This window comes from Lissotriton vulgaris, chromosome 9, assembly GCF_964263255.1.
Source record: "Lissotriton vulgaris chromosome 9, aLisVul1.2, whole genome shotgun sequence".
Lineage (NCBI taxonomy): Eukaryota > Metazoa > Chordata > Amphibia > Caudata > Salamandridae > Lissotriton > Lissotriton vulgaris.
The window spans coordinates 668,492,169-668,506,284 of record NC_141697.1 but is presented as its reverse complement, the minus strand read 5'-3'; the positions used below and the strand labels follow the sequence as shown (position 1 = coordinate 668,506,284).

Below are 14,116 nucleotides of genomic sequence, written 5' to 3'. Positions count from 1 at the left end.
TGGCTGTTGTCCCTCCTCTTTGGTCAACCATGTATTGCATAAAGGAAACGGGTGTAGCACAGTCTTCGTCGTGGGAGGCCAGACTGAAAAAGAAAAGGGACCATAAAGAACCTATTGAACTTTATTTGAAGAAATTGAAGAGGACAGTGATGGAAAAATCAAACATACCGCAGAGTGAGATTTCACCAGGACTTTAGAGCTGTGCACCTCCGCCATAGGCTCCTTTGTCTAGTGGAAATAACGATACACCATTGATATCGAGAGATATTTGTAAAGTTTCTAACACTCCCATCGGGCTTTATTTGTTGGCCTGAAAGTGGAAGATGCCCATATTTTTTTTATGTGAAAGTAAGAAAAATATAAGATCAACTTAATTATAAATGTTTATTCCTATTTCTTGCCTCTTTTATCCTGTACAAAGTATCTCATGTAACACACTCCACGCAGACTGCCATATGAACCTCAACCCGTTAAATGTTTATCTGAGATTAAATCACTCATAATGAACGTGCCCAAAAACCACAAACCTATTTCTATAAATAAAAACATTTTCCATGGACACTAGGCAACAAGAAGTTTAATAAACCTGTTGGTTGTGCCTCCTTTGCTGAGAAAGGGAATACTAGCTTTCAAATATAAAAAGCAGGGAATAAAGAACAACAGTTGCTACTAGGCCTTATGAGACACACACATGTGTATATATATATCTATATATATATATCTATATATATATATATCTATATATATATATATATATATATATATCATGCTCCTTGCTTGTTCCAGTAATTGAAAGGCACACGAACACACACAAGGCTTCAAGCATAAGCCTTTAATCACTGGTACAGAAGCGTCTGGCTGCCCACCTTTCACAGTCAAAGTCCCACTGCCTGACGCGTTTCGAATACTTTCTTCCTCAGAGGCTTGTGTGGAAAATGAAAGAGCACCAGCTGGTTCAAACACTCCCTTATTCCTTCTGCATGATGGCACGCCCCCTGATTGGGCTGTTCTGAATGAATCCTGCGCTGTGCATTGAGGGAAATGTAGTCCCATGTGATTATGGTGCCCTGTAAAATGTTCTGTTGGATAAAAAGACCTTCAGATAGGTCCCGGCAGCTGGCGCTTCCTGATCCAAAGTGAAGTGCCCCACATGTGAGGACCGGCTGATGACAACCCCCGTGGCCCCCAGGTTCTCGGGGTGGTGCACTTTCGACGGCCCAGCAGCCGCCTATAAATCATGCTCCTTGCTTGTTCCAGTAATTGAAAGGCACACGAACACACACAAGGCTTCAAGCATAAGCCTTTAATCACTGGTACAGAAGCGTCTGGCTGCCCACCTTTCACAGTCAAAGTCCCACTGCCTGACGCGTTTCGAATACTTTCTTCCTCAGAGGCTTGTGTGGAAAATGAAAGAGCACCAGCTGGTTCAAACACTCCCTTATTCCTTCTGCATGATGGCACGCCCCCTGATTGGGCTGTTCTGAATGAATCCTGCGCTGTGCATTGAGGGAAATGTAGTCCCATGTGATTATGGTGCCCTGTAAAATGTTCTGTTGGATAAAAAGACCTTCAGATAGGTCCCGGCAGCTGGCGCTTCCTGATCCAAAGTGAAGTGCCCCACATGTGAGGACCGGCTGATGACAACCCCCGTGGCCCCCAGGTTCTCGGGGTGGTGCACTTTCGACGGCCCAGCAGCCGCCTATAAATCATGCTCCTTGCTTGTTCCAGTAATTGAAAGGCACACGAACACACACAAGGCTTCAAGCATAAGCCTTTAATCACTGGTACAGAAGCGTCTGGCTGCCCACCTTTCACAGTCAATTACTGGAACAAGCAAGGAGCATGATATATATATCTATATATATATATCTATATATATATATATATATTCTTCACCCTAGGATGCCTCTTGACATAAAGACGCCACTCCGTGTTTGAACAGGTACAACCTTCTTTATTGCAAAGCCGCGCCCTGCGCCTGTCATTTTCAAGGGTCCCCAACGCGTTTCGAAGCGTCTCAGCTTTTAATTTGGCAGTTCACTCACGCTGCTTGTTGGCTGTCGGATGGCAGTCCCAGCAGACCCGCATTGACCTTTTCAGCGGGCGGTGCATCTTCCGCGGTTGAGGCCACCGCGCATAAGCTGAGCGCTGTGTCTGCAGCCCACTGGAGGGCAGTTAAAAATGGTCTAAAAGCACGAAAACACTTTGAGAACACGGACTCCATCGAAGGAGATTCAACAAACTACAACCCCCAGCATGCACCCATTGGAGGGCGCATGCGCAATGGACAAATAGAGTTGCAGTTTCACTCGGTCTCATTGAGTGCCACCCCCTGAGGAAGAAGCGAGACGCTTCGAAACGCGTTGGGGACCCTTGAAAATGACAGGCGCAGGGCGCGGCTTTGCAATAAAGAAGGTTGTACCTGTTCAAACACGGAGTGGCGTCTTTATGTCAAGAGGCATCCTAGGGTGAAGATTTATGCGCGGTGGCCTCAACCGCGGAAGATGCACCGCCCGCTGAAAAGGTCAATGCGGGTCTGCTGGGACTGCCATCCGACAGCCAACAAGCAGCGTGAGTGAACTGCCAAATTAAAAGCTGAGCGCTGTGTCTGCAGCCCACTGGAGGGCAGTTAAAAATGGTCTAAAAGCACGAAAACACTTTGAGAACACGGACTCCATCGAAGGAGATTCAACAAACTACAACCCCCAGCATGCACCCATTGGAGGGCGCATGCGCAATGGACAAATAGAGTTGCAGTTTCACTCGGTCTCATTGAGTGCCACCCCCTGAGGAAGAAGCGAGACGCTTCGAAACGCGTTGGGGACCCTTGAAAATGACAGGCGCAGGGCGCGGCTTTGCAATAAAGAAGGTTGTACCTGTTCAAACACGGAGTGGCGTCTTTATGTCAAGAGGCATCCTAGGGTGAAGATTTATGCGCGGTGGCCTCAACCGCGGAAGATGCACCGCCCGCTGAAAAGGTCAATGCGGGTCTGCTGGGACTGCCATCCGACAGCCAACAAGCAGCGTGAGTGAACTGCCAAATTAAAAGCTGAGCGCTGTGTCTGCAGCCCACTGGAGGGCAGTTAAAAATGGTCTAAAAGCACGAAAACACTTTGAGAACACGGACTCCATCGAAGGAGATTCAACAAACTACAACCCCCAGCATGCACCCATTGGAGGGCGCATGCGCAATGGACAAATAGAGTTGCAGTTTCACTCGGTCTCATTGAGTGCCACCCCCTGAGGAAGAAGCGAGACGCTTCGAAACGCGTTGGGGACCCTTGAAAATGACAGGCGCAGGGCGCGGCTTTGCAATAAAGAAGGTTGTACCTGTTCAAACACGGAGTGGCGTCTTTATGTCAAGAGGCATCCTAGGGTGAAGATTTATGCGCGGTGGCCTCAACCGCGGAAGATGCACCGCCCGCTGAAAAGGTCAATGCGGGTCTGCTGGGACTGCCATCCGACAGCCAACAAGCAGCGTGAGTGAACTGCCAAATTAAAAGCTGAGCGCTGTGTCTGCAGCCCACTGGAGGGCAGTTAAAAATGGTCTAAAAGCACGAAAACACTTTGAGAACACGGACTCCATCGAAGGAGATTCAACAAACTACAACCCCCAGCATGCACCCATTGGAGGGCGCATGCGCAATGGACAAATAGAGTTGCAGTTTCACTCGGTCTCATTGAGTGCCACCCCCTGAGGAAGAAGCGAGACGCTTCGAAACGCGTTGGGGACCCTTGAAAATGACAGGCGCAGGGCGCGGCTTTGCAATAAAGAAGGTTGTACCTGTTCAAACACGGAGTGGCGTCTTTATGTCAAGAGGCATCCTAGGGTGAATATATATATATATATATATATATATATATATATATATATATATATATATATATATATATATATATATTACCTACTGGCGATAGCCAGTAGGTATATATAGTTAGGATTTTTTTCCTATGGGACTTTTGAAAATTCTATGTCTAATAACTTTGGCGTTTGTGGACGGAATCGGCTGAAATTTTCAGGAAAATGGCACATTTTGTTTCTGAGCAGCTCCTGAAAATTTGGGGGGGGTTCGTCAAGGGGGGGCCGAGAAAAAAGGGGGGTCCCAAAACGCGTTTTTCCCATGTTAATTTCCATAGGGCGGTTGGACTCACTTTTAGCCCGAACGGCTGAATGGATTTCCACGAAACTTGGCAAAATTGTAGGGACTGTTAGCCCGATGTGCCTTTGCTAGGTCTCAATATATGTGCTTCAGTGGATTTTGAGAAATTAACGTTTAAATCAAGATATATATCTGTAACAGCGCTCCGGGCAGCGCTCCGGTTCGCGAACTTTTCGCGTATCGGAACTTTGCGAAGCGAAGCTGATTGGCTCTCCGGTGTCTGTCAACATTCTAAACAGTCCGGTGCGGCCGCCATCTTGTCTCTCGGTAGGATCGAGAGACAAGAGGAGGCCAAAACAAAGGGGGAAATGAAGGAAAGGGGGCAAGGTAGACCCCTTCTGACCCCCTAGGATTGATGAGGGGGATATTATAGAGCCACGCCGGGCCCAAAAAAAAAAAAGAAAAAATCCGATTTTTTCGCCGTAGAGACGCGTCTTGGTTCGCGAACCGGGCAGCTAACCGGGCAGCTAACCGGGAAGCTAACCGTCAGTGTAACCCAAAAAAAAAAAAAATCCGATTTTTTCGCCGTAGAGACGCGTCTTGGTTCGCGAACCGGGCAGCTAACCGGGCAGCTAACCGGGAAGCTAACCGTCAGTGTAACCCAAAAAAAAAAAAATCCGATTTTTTCGCCGTAGAGACGCGTCTTGGTTCGCGAACCGGGCAGCTAACCGGGAAGCTAACCGGCAGTGTAACCCAAAAAAAAAAAAAATCCGATTTTTTCGCCGTAGAGACGCGTCTTGGTACGCGAACCGGGCAGCTAACCGGGCAGCTAACCGGGAAGCTAACCGGCAGTGTAACGGGAGTCTGAGGAGTAGCTGATTGGCTGTCAACAGTCCGGAGCGGCCGCCATCTTGTCTCTCGGTAGGATCGAGAGACAAGAGGAGGCCAAAACAAAGGGGGAAATGAAGGAAAGAGGGCAAGGTAGACCCCTTCTGACCCCCTAGGATTTATGAGGGGGATATTATAAAGCCACGTGGGGCCAAAAAAAAACAAACAAAAAAATCCGATTTTTTCGCCGTAGAGACGCGTCTTGGTACGCGAACTGGGCAGCTAACCGGGCAGCTACCGGGAAGCTAATCGGCAGTGTAACGGGAGTCTGAGGAGAAGCTGATTGGCTGTTATCATTGTAAACAGTCTGGAGCGGCCGCCATCTTGTCTCTCTGTGGGATCGAGAGACAAGAGGTGGAAAAAAAAAAGGTGTAAATGAATGAAAGGGGTAAGGCAGACCCCTCCTGAACCCCTAGGATTGATGAGGGGGCTATTAAAGTTCCCTGGGGGGTGAAAAAAAAAAATTGCGATTTTTCGCGGTAAAGGTGCTTCCTGGTACGTTAACCGGGCAGCTAACCGGCAGCGTAACGGGAGTCCGACATATTGTGTTTTTTGAACGTTTGTGATATGTGCACGTGTGGATTTTGTCTAATTAAGGTTAAAAAAATATATATATATCTTTAAGCGTGTTCTGGCGCGCTTACGTTTTGGGTTTGGTTTGCGCTGCAGAGACGATACGTCACGGTTATGCGATGCATCATGAGGCGTCTCACGGGCTACGTGATACGTCACTTAATAAAGAATATATTTTACAGCTATAGATATTAGCTTTTAAAAAACCAATGAAATTCACAGAAAAAACCATAGGTTATAGACCATATATAGTTAGGAATTTGCATTTACAAAACCTTGAAAATTCACTGAAAAAACCATAGGTTATAGACCATATATAGTTAGGGATTAGCATTTAAAAAACCTTATTTTATTTGCACAAAACCATTGAAATTCCATATATAGTTAGTTGCACTAACTATATATCGCGGACCCGCAATCCACTGCTAATGATGTCACATATTACATCATTCATGACATGGTCAGTGACATCACTGATGACATCACTGATGACATCTCAAATGACATCACTGATGACATCACTGATGACAACACCCAGTGACTGTATGTTTCTGTAAAGTTAAAATATGTCTTACATATTGAAGAATGAGTGGATGTATAAGTGTCTGGATGAAGGATTTAGTAGGTGCATGACTGACTGTATGAGAGAATGATTAAATGTGTCTCACTGAGTGCATGGGTTAGTGATTAAAGTGTCTTAATTTGGCAATCAATATTTATGTTCTTCTGTAAACTGCTGCATGTTTAAATCAGTAGCTATATCAGTAACTATATGGGTTATTGAATGGTTGCCCAAGTATTTGTATGGGAGACTGAGTGTGTGTGTGGGTGGCTGGGAGGTGTATAACTCTGTGCATAGATGTGTGAGCGGTTGATTCCCTAGGTGTATGGGTTCAAAAGTGCATGTAGAAACAGCTGTATGGACAGTTGACTGTGTGCATGAGTATATTGGTGAGTGAATGGATATCTCAGTTCTACATGTCAAAGTAAGTACATATGTAAAACACACTCCATGTGAGAGTTGACATATATAAATAACTGAACATAAGAGTCAGTGAATGTGAGAGTGGCTGTATGAATCATTGTGAACTTGTATCAAGGATTGTATAAGAGAGTAAATATGTGTTAGTATATGTTTGAATAAGTAAGGTGTGTATAACTGTATAGTTAAGGAAATGGAGATGTGATTGATTCTTTGCATGACTGAATAGGTGTGTGAGTAACTCCATGGATATGTGACAGTCTGTGAGTGCCTGTTTACACTGAGTGTATCAAAGGTTATATTAGAGTCTGAAGATGTATTATCACATAAATGATATCATCAGTGATGTAATCAGTAATGTCAAATGAGATGTCAGTGATGTCATCAGTGATGTCATTTGAGATGTCATCAGTGATGTCATCAGTGATGTCATTTGAGATGTCATCAGTGATGTCATCAGTGATGTCACTGACCATGTCATGAATGATGTAATATGTGACATCATTAGCAGTGGATTGCGGGTCCGCGATATATAGTTAGTGCAACTAACTATATATGGAATTTCAATGGTTTTGTGCAAATAAAATAAGGTTTTTTAAATGCTAATCCCTAACTATATATGGTCTATAACCTATGGTTTTTTCAGTGAATTTTCAAGGTTTTGTAAATGCAAATTCCTAACTATATATGGTCTATAACCTATGTTTTTTTCTGTGAATATATATATATATATATATATATATATATCCCGACCTTGTCCGGGAGCAATCGGGCTTCCCCGACCCCCGCCTGCCCCGACATTGTCCAGCATTCGGTCCCCTGCCCCGACCCCCGCCTGCCCCAACATTGTTCCCCGGTGCCTTAAAAAGGCAACATACGATAGTCACAGCAGTATTGCAGCTATTACTCCAGCCTTCGCCTGGAAATTACCATTTCCATGTGTTTAGAGTGGGGATAAGCCGAACCAGATTTCCTGGCTTTCCTTCGGGCTGCTTGCTTTCCCCGTCCCCCGCCTGCCCAGACCCCCGCCTGCACCGACATTGTCCCCTGGAGCCTTAAAAAGGCGACATATGATAGTCACAGCAGTCCGCATCGGGCTGTTTGCTTTCCCCGTCCACATGAAAAGTACCACTAAAAGAGGGCACATTTAAACACGGCTCCGAGGACCACGACGGATCACTTTCGCCTGTCTGGTCTCTTGGAGCGGGGTTTACCCTTGACGGAGCTCGGCGTGCCGAGATTCCAGCATGGTAACATAATGCCCGCGTGTCAACCTAAACCCTTAAAACTGAAACGCTGAAACACTGGCGCTCTGCAGTTCAACTTCCTGAGCTGTGTTTGAGTTAAAACTAATGAGCGTGATCGTGGTAGTTTGGAGCCTTACATCACCCCGACCCTCGCTGCCTTACCTCAGCCGCCGCTCCTCAGTCAACCGCTCCTTGCCGCTCATCCCCCGTGCCATGTCCGCCGCTCCTGGACGCCGCTCCTCCCTGTGCTCCTGACGTCAGCACGCAGGTCGCGGCCGGCGCTACTTCGAGGGGACTACTTTTTTTATAATGTAAATTTTTTAAATATAACGTATTTTTTTACTTTATATAGCCTATGTCCATCTGCACACCCTGAGGATTCCAACGATGTATCGGGTGTGTGGATTGGCGCTGTGGTTCCCGAGTTTACCCGCCTCAAAGCCTTAAAGTTCTTCCTTTATAATAGTAGTATAGATATATATATATATATATATATATATATATATATATATATATATATATATATATATATATATATATATATATATATATATATTCGCCCCAAAACATCCAAAGCTGCTCGGAAATTATGAAAACGGACCCTCTGATTGGTGCAATCAAGGTTTTTATTTCATATGCCCTGCACCTCCGCCACGACGCGTTTCAACCTTCCAGAGGTCTTTATAACGCGCTTTGCGAAGTGCCATACCGTTTAAAGTGCTAGTGCAATAACTTGTGACCTGTCACATGACAGTTAGACATAGAAGAAATATGTAATGCTTTTGTATGGTTGTTTGTTGACAAATTGAATAATCAATGCCAGCCAACATTTAAGATGTGTACAGCGGATGTCTCAACAAATAAAACATTGTAAATACACTTTTAGGTGACCTTATTAACATTTAAATATGTCTACAAATGAATACGTAAATATAAGTTTAAAAATAAGCATTGCCTATAATATCATGTTAAAATTACTAAATGTATGGACAGTGTAAATAATTAAAAGTCATAAAAAACATCAAGTGAATACTTTGATACTAATTATGTACTTTTAAAGCACCTTAAGTATAGAGATTTTACGGGTTGCTACGTTGTATCCCATCCTGCTGGCAACCAAACCTATTGGTGGTCAACTAAGAATTCCCACTAATGGTTCGTAAATTGTGCTCTAATCCATGATTTTTTTAAACATTTTTAAAGACCATCTTCTGAGTTTTCACTGCTTGAAGCCACTACAGGGATAGTCTTTATTGTTTAAGTTAATTAAAACCATAACCATTACAATAAAATTAAGCAGTCTGCAGAGGAAGATATGCTGTACATGTTAAAATCTTGATTACCATTAATAATATTTGCAACTTTTGATAATATCATATCAAGACAGTATTAGCATCAATTTATGTACATGTTAGACTTATTGGTTGTCCGCTGAAGAACCAGTTACAAATAGATAAAACAATGTTAAACTGTATATCACAGGTTGACTCTTTTTAGTAAAATACCATTTAAAGTACCAGTTCAAATTAATTTTGCATATAAAAGTAAACACTTTACCAGTCGACAATTAAGTTGCGGATCATATGTATCAAGACACTTTAGTATAGCTGACCTACAGGTGCCTATGCCCCTATCTTTAAAATAATTTTTTCACAATAAAAGATTTAATTTTAAAACGGGACATATACAAATCAGGTGAATAAAGTCCTGCTTCGGAGCACCACATATTGTACATGACGACAGACCACTATATTTCCAGAGGGGTTGATCAGCATTAGTCGGTAATTGAAGCATTCTTATCACAGTCGACTGTTGTCCTTACTACTGTCTGTCAGGATAAGCTATGGAAATACGTCTATTGGTTGCCGAACTGTTAATGTGGGAGAGTAATATTCACCAAGAAATCATCCACACGTTTCCCCCGAAAATTCTCTTCCTAATGGACTTGACTGTTTACTTAAACATTGCCAATACCTTGGCGACTGCCCTAAGTCAGTTAACCTCATGGGTGCTGCTGACAAGCTGCACTCTTGTCACGGCCGTTGGAACGTTCGCACGCGGGGGTAATTACCCCGCTGTGCTGAATGTTCTAAAAACGGGTGTGGCCGTGACGAGCTCAGCTCCGCTGTGCCTCATGACGAGCTGAGCTCGTCACCAGTTTTGGTGGCGCCGCGCGCGGCCCCCCTCCCCCGCACAGCAGGGGGAAAACACCCCGCAGCGAATGGGTAAAGGTGTAATATGCCTCTGTAGGTGGTGCAGGCGGCTTCTTTATCGGAAGGGATGATGCCAACCGATAGGATTTGGGTGCCCGTTTCTGGTTGACACCTTGGAGGCCTCTTTGGTGCTGAGTAGTTTGCCAGGCCTAGATTCTTTCCATGCCTTCTTGGTTTTAGGTGGCTCTTCCACTGACTGGGCGACATTGCGACCCCATGGTTCCTCATCATTGTCCGCTGCCATCCTATCACAATCCCGGGCCTTCATAATGCTGTAGCCTGGTCCAGCCTCGTAAATTGCGCAGTCTCCTCGAAGAGGCCCAATCTGCCGCTTGTGATGGACCCGGCTATGATTGCTCCACGGATGTCGTCTGGGAGAAGAGCTACGGTGTACCCTGCCTGGCCATGCTCCTCGGCGTTAAAGGACGTCTACAGTAGCTTAGCTAACTAGCATTGGTCGCCTAAAGAGCTGGAAAGAAAGGAAGGATGGGTGAGATGTTGATAGGGGGTGGATTTCAACCCAGAGATTGCGGTCCCTTAGGCCCACAATGGGCGCCTGTCTTGATTTATCAGTGGGGGCACTGATGAGGTGGTTGAGGACAGTTTGTTCCCCGTTCTATTTACATGCATGACATGTTACATTGAACTCTTATTTCTATGTTGTTGTAGGTGGAAGGCGGCGAGTCGCGTTCCGGGAGCAGTTTATCCCTGGCGAGGGTGCGGGCACCCACCGACGTCACGAACGGCACCAGCAAGACGGCCACGTCCACATCCACCTCGAGCTCCGCTCACGGCAAGACGCAGCGCAGCTCTTCCACCTACCACCGCCAGCGGAGACACAGTGACTTCTGTGAGTAGCACTTACCTCTGAGCGCTGACCAGTCTCTGAAAACGAATCTTAACGCATTGTGGTTTTAGGGCCAATACTCATATTTGCCGTGCAGTCCTGCTTCATACAAATATTTGAATTAGTCCATAATTCACAGTGAATTGCTCATATGATTTGGCCACAGTTATGTTAGGAACTGTAAGCAAAGCATTCCGTACATCACGTTGATTACAAACTAAAGGGTGAAATGTTTGGAACGTTTAACACGATTAAAGCATGTACTGCTGTAGGCCACATGCTCTGCATGCTCCTGCCACCTAGTGTTGGGCGCTGACGTTGCAAGCTGTTTTTCTTTGTGAAATGCCATAACAGCTTGCTCTGACAAATGCATACACAATATTCTGCATTGGCTCAGGGCACCCGTGAGCATGGAAATAAATACCTCTGCAACAATACCATACATAACAACCTCCTTTACATTTTCAGTGATTTCTGATCCTTCGGAAGGTCTGAGAGCATGAGAGAACTATTATCAAAATCGATAAGCCTTGTGATTTTTGTTTGTCTGGATGTTAACGTATAGCTTATCTATGTGGTGATCAGGCCTGCATTCCTTTTCCTTTGTTGTTGCTTTATTTGACATCCCTTCTGTTAAATCCAGAAAGTCACAAAATGTCAGCAGCGCTTAAAAATCCTAAACTCTGATAGTGAAACGTTTGAACTCCCCAGCCAAAACCAATCAGCGGAATACAGTCACAGTGTACTTTCCACTAGCAGGAGCTCATGAATTGAAGTGTCTCAGTGAAAAGAGGTCGTGGCTGAGTAAACAAAACGAAGCGTCCAAAGATAAAGAGCATGATTAAAGGTTGTTGGCACGAGGTCAGCCACAGAGGCTAGTTATAGGTTTCAGTGTGATTTATATCAATCAAAACATTTGTAAAGCGCATCACTCACCCGTGAGGGTCTCAAGGCGCTGGGGGGGAAGGGGGTTGCTGCTACTGCTCGAACAGCCAGGTCTTGAGTAGCCTCCTGAAGGTTAGTAGGTCCTGGGTCTGCCGTAAGAGGATGGTGAGGGTGTTCAAGGTCTTGGCGGCGAGGTGGGAGAACGATCTGACGCCGGTGATTGCTCTTCGGATGCGGGGGACGGTGGCGAGGGTGAAGTCGGCAGAGCGGAGCTGGCGGTTCGGGGTGTTGAAGGTGAGTCGTCTGTTGAGGTATGCCGTTCCGGTGTTGTGGAGTGCCTTGTGTGCATGGATAAGGAGTTTGAAGGTGATCCGCTTGTGGACGGGGCTCTCAAGTGGGGTGAGATGTGGCTGCGGCGAGGGATGTTGAGGATCAGGCGTGCCGAGGCGTTCTGTATGTGTTTTAGTTGTTTCAGGAGTTTGACTGAGGCTCCTGCGTAGAGGGCATTTCCGTAGTCTAGCCTACTACTGACGAGGGCATGGGTGATCGTTCTTGTTTCGGTGGAGATCCACCTGTAGATCCCGCGGAGCATGCGGAGGGTGTTGAAGCAGGAGGACGAGATGGCGTTGACCTGCTTGGTCATGGAGAGTGTTGAGTCTAGGATGAACCCTAGGTTGCGTGCGTGGTCGGTGGGTGTTGGTGCTGCTCCCGGTGTTGTCGCCACCAGGAGTCGTCCCAGGCCGAGGGGGTGGAGCCAAGGATGAGGACTTTTGTCTTGTCCGAGTTCAGCTTCAGACAGCTGTTCTCCATCCACTCGGCGACGGCCTTCATTCCTTCATGGAGGTTGGTTTTCGCAGGGAGGGGGGGTCCTTGGTGAGAGAGAGGATCAGCTGGGTGTCGTCAGCCCAATTTTTAAATTCCAGTCAGGCCCCAAGGTCTAAGTCTTTTAAGTTCATAACGTACTGAAGTAAATTACAAGATCCAAGTAGGGGTCCTTCCATCCCACAAATCTTGTTGATATCGTAGCCCCTAGTATCTCCAAAGTTGCTGGGAATCATTTATCCTAATTCCCGACTTCATACAATTAATGTTGCTATGTTCTTGATCGTCTAGCCAAATACATTTTCTTCCATAGAGGAATATTTTGACTCGATTACTAAAAGCTGCGAGGCCCATAATAACCTCTCAGATTAAATACTCCCTATCATAGACTGGTCAATACTGTATAGGTAAATGAATTCTGGAGGGTTTTATTCCCCTTAAAAGGCTACTTACAGTGTCAGTGCCTTTTCAAAACACGATTCAGGGAAGCATCTGAAATGTCATATCCTGTAGGATATATTGGAAGAAGAGACCATTATAAACAGTGCCAGAAGTAGACTTCTATGATGAACATGATCCATAATCCATGAAGACGCACCTCGAGTGTTTATCTTTCTTTGACAAAAAGTAATAGAATTATTTTCAGACTACCCTGTTTGTTTGTGGTATTTCCGACATATCGGTTTCTCCAACCAAAAGCGTATTTTCGTCCTTGCCTCCCTTCCCAAAACTAACTAAAGTTAACAGTCCATTTTATATACTCAAAATTCTTATTTTTAGTAGATCCTTTTTCCTGGGCAGTGATTTGTATGGTAGAATGTGTAGGAGTTGAAGAAAATAGTTTTTGGCCACTTCACTGCTGTGCAGAAGGGAGCTGAGGGAGATCTGTGCACCAATTACTGCGCTGAGAAGATCCGAGGGGAGAACCGCTTGCCGTAGTATTGCTGGGGAGTGGACTACAACTCTCATCTCCTCCTGACATCAGTTCCGGTTCCCTCATTCCACCTCCCAGGACTTTCAAAAGTGTGCTGCGCGCCCGAGTTTGTGTTCACGTTTTTGGCCAATTCACTGCTGTGCAGAAGGGCGCTGAGGGGAGAGCCGAGGGGAGAGCTGCTTCAAGGAGTATTGCTGGGGAGTGGACTACAACTCCCATCTCCCCCTGACATTACTTCCGGTTCCCTGATTCCGCATCCCAAAGCTCCCTGGACCTTCAAAAGTGTGACGCGCGCCCGTGGCTTGGGACCCGACAGAGCCATAGGCACGCCCGTCGTAGCCCGGAAGAGGCTGGGCTGGGCTGGGCCATTTCTTCAACGCCTGCTGCCTGGGGATTTTTAAATAAGGATTGTGAACTGCCTCAAGCAACTGTCGGTGAAGTGGATACCAAAAGATGGGTTAGCGGAAAGCTCCAGCGCAAGCTATCGGGGGTAAATAGTCAACACTCTTGACTCTTTCTTAGTTAGGGCCACAAACATGATATCGCATGAAATTGAGCTTACAGAGCGTTGTCTCTCCTTGGAAGAAGGGAGAAGAAATGGCCCACTGTTACAATCACCTTTACC

At 45.7% G+C, this 14,116-nt stretch overlaps 1 protein-coding gene across 3 annotated transcripts in view; it reads left to right on the top strand.

The window, feature by feature from the left end:
• Positions 1-14,116, top strand: part of MARK4 (microtubule affinity regulating kinase 4) — a 608,126-nt gene that overhangs the window by 337,699 nt on the left and 256,311 nt on the right. For all 3 annotated transcript variants that reach the window (XM_086938381.1, XM_086938382.1, XM_086938383.1), the window contains exon 12: positions 10,673-10,853. In XM_086938381.1, coding sequence (XP_086794507.1) covers positions 10,673-10,853 — 181 coding nt within the window. The remainder of the gene's footprint in view (positions 1-10,672; positions 10,854-14,116) is intronic.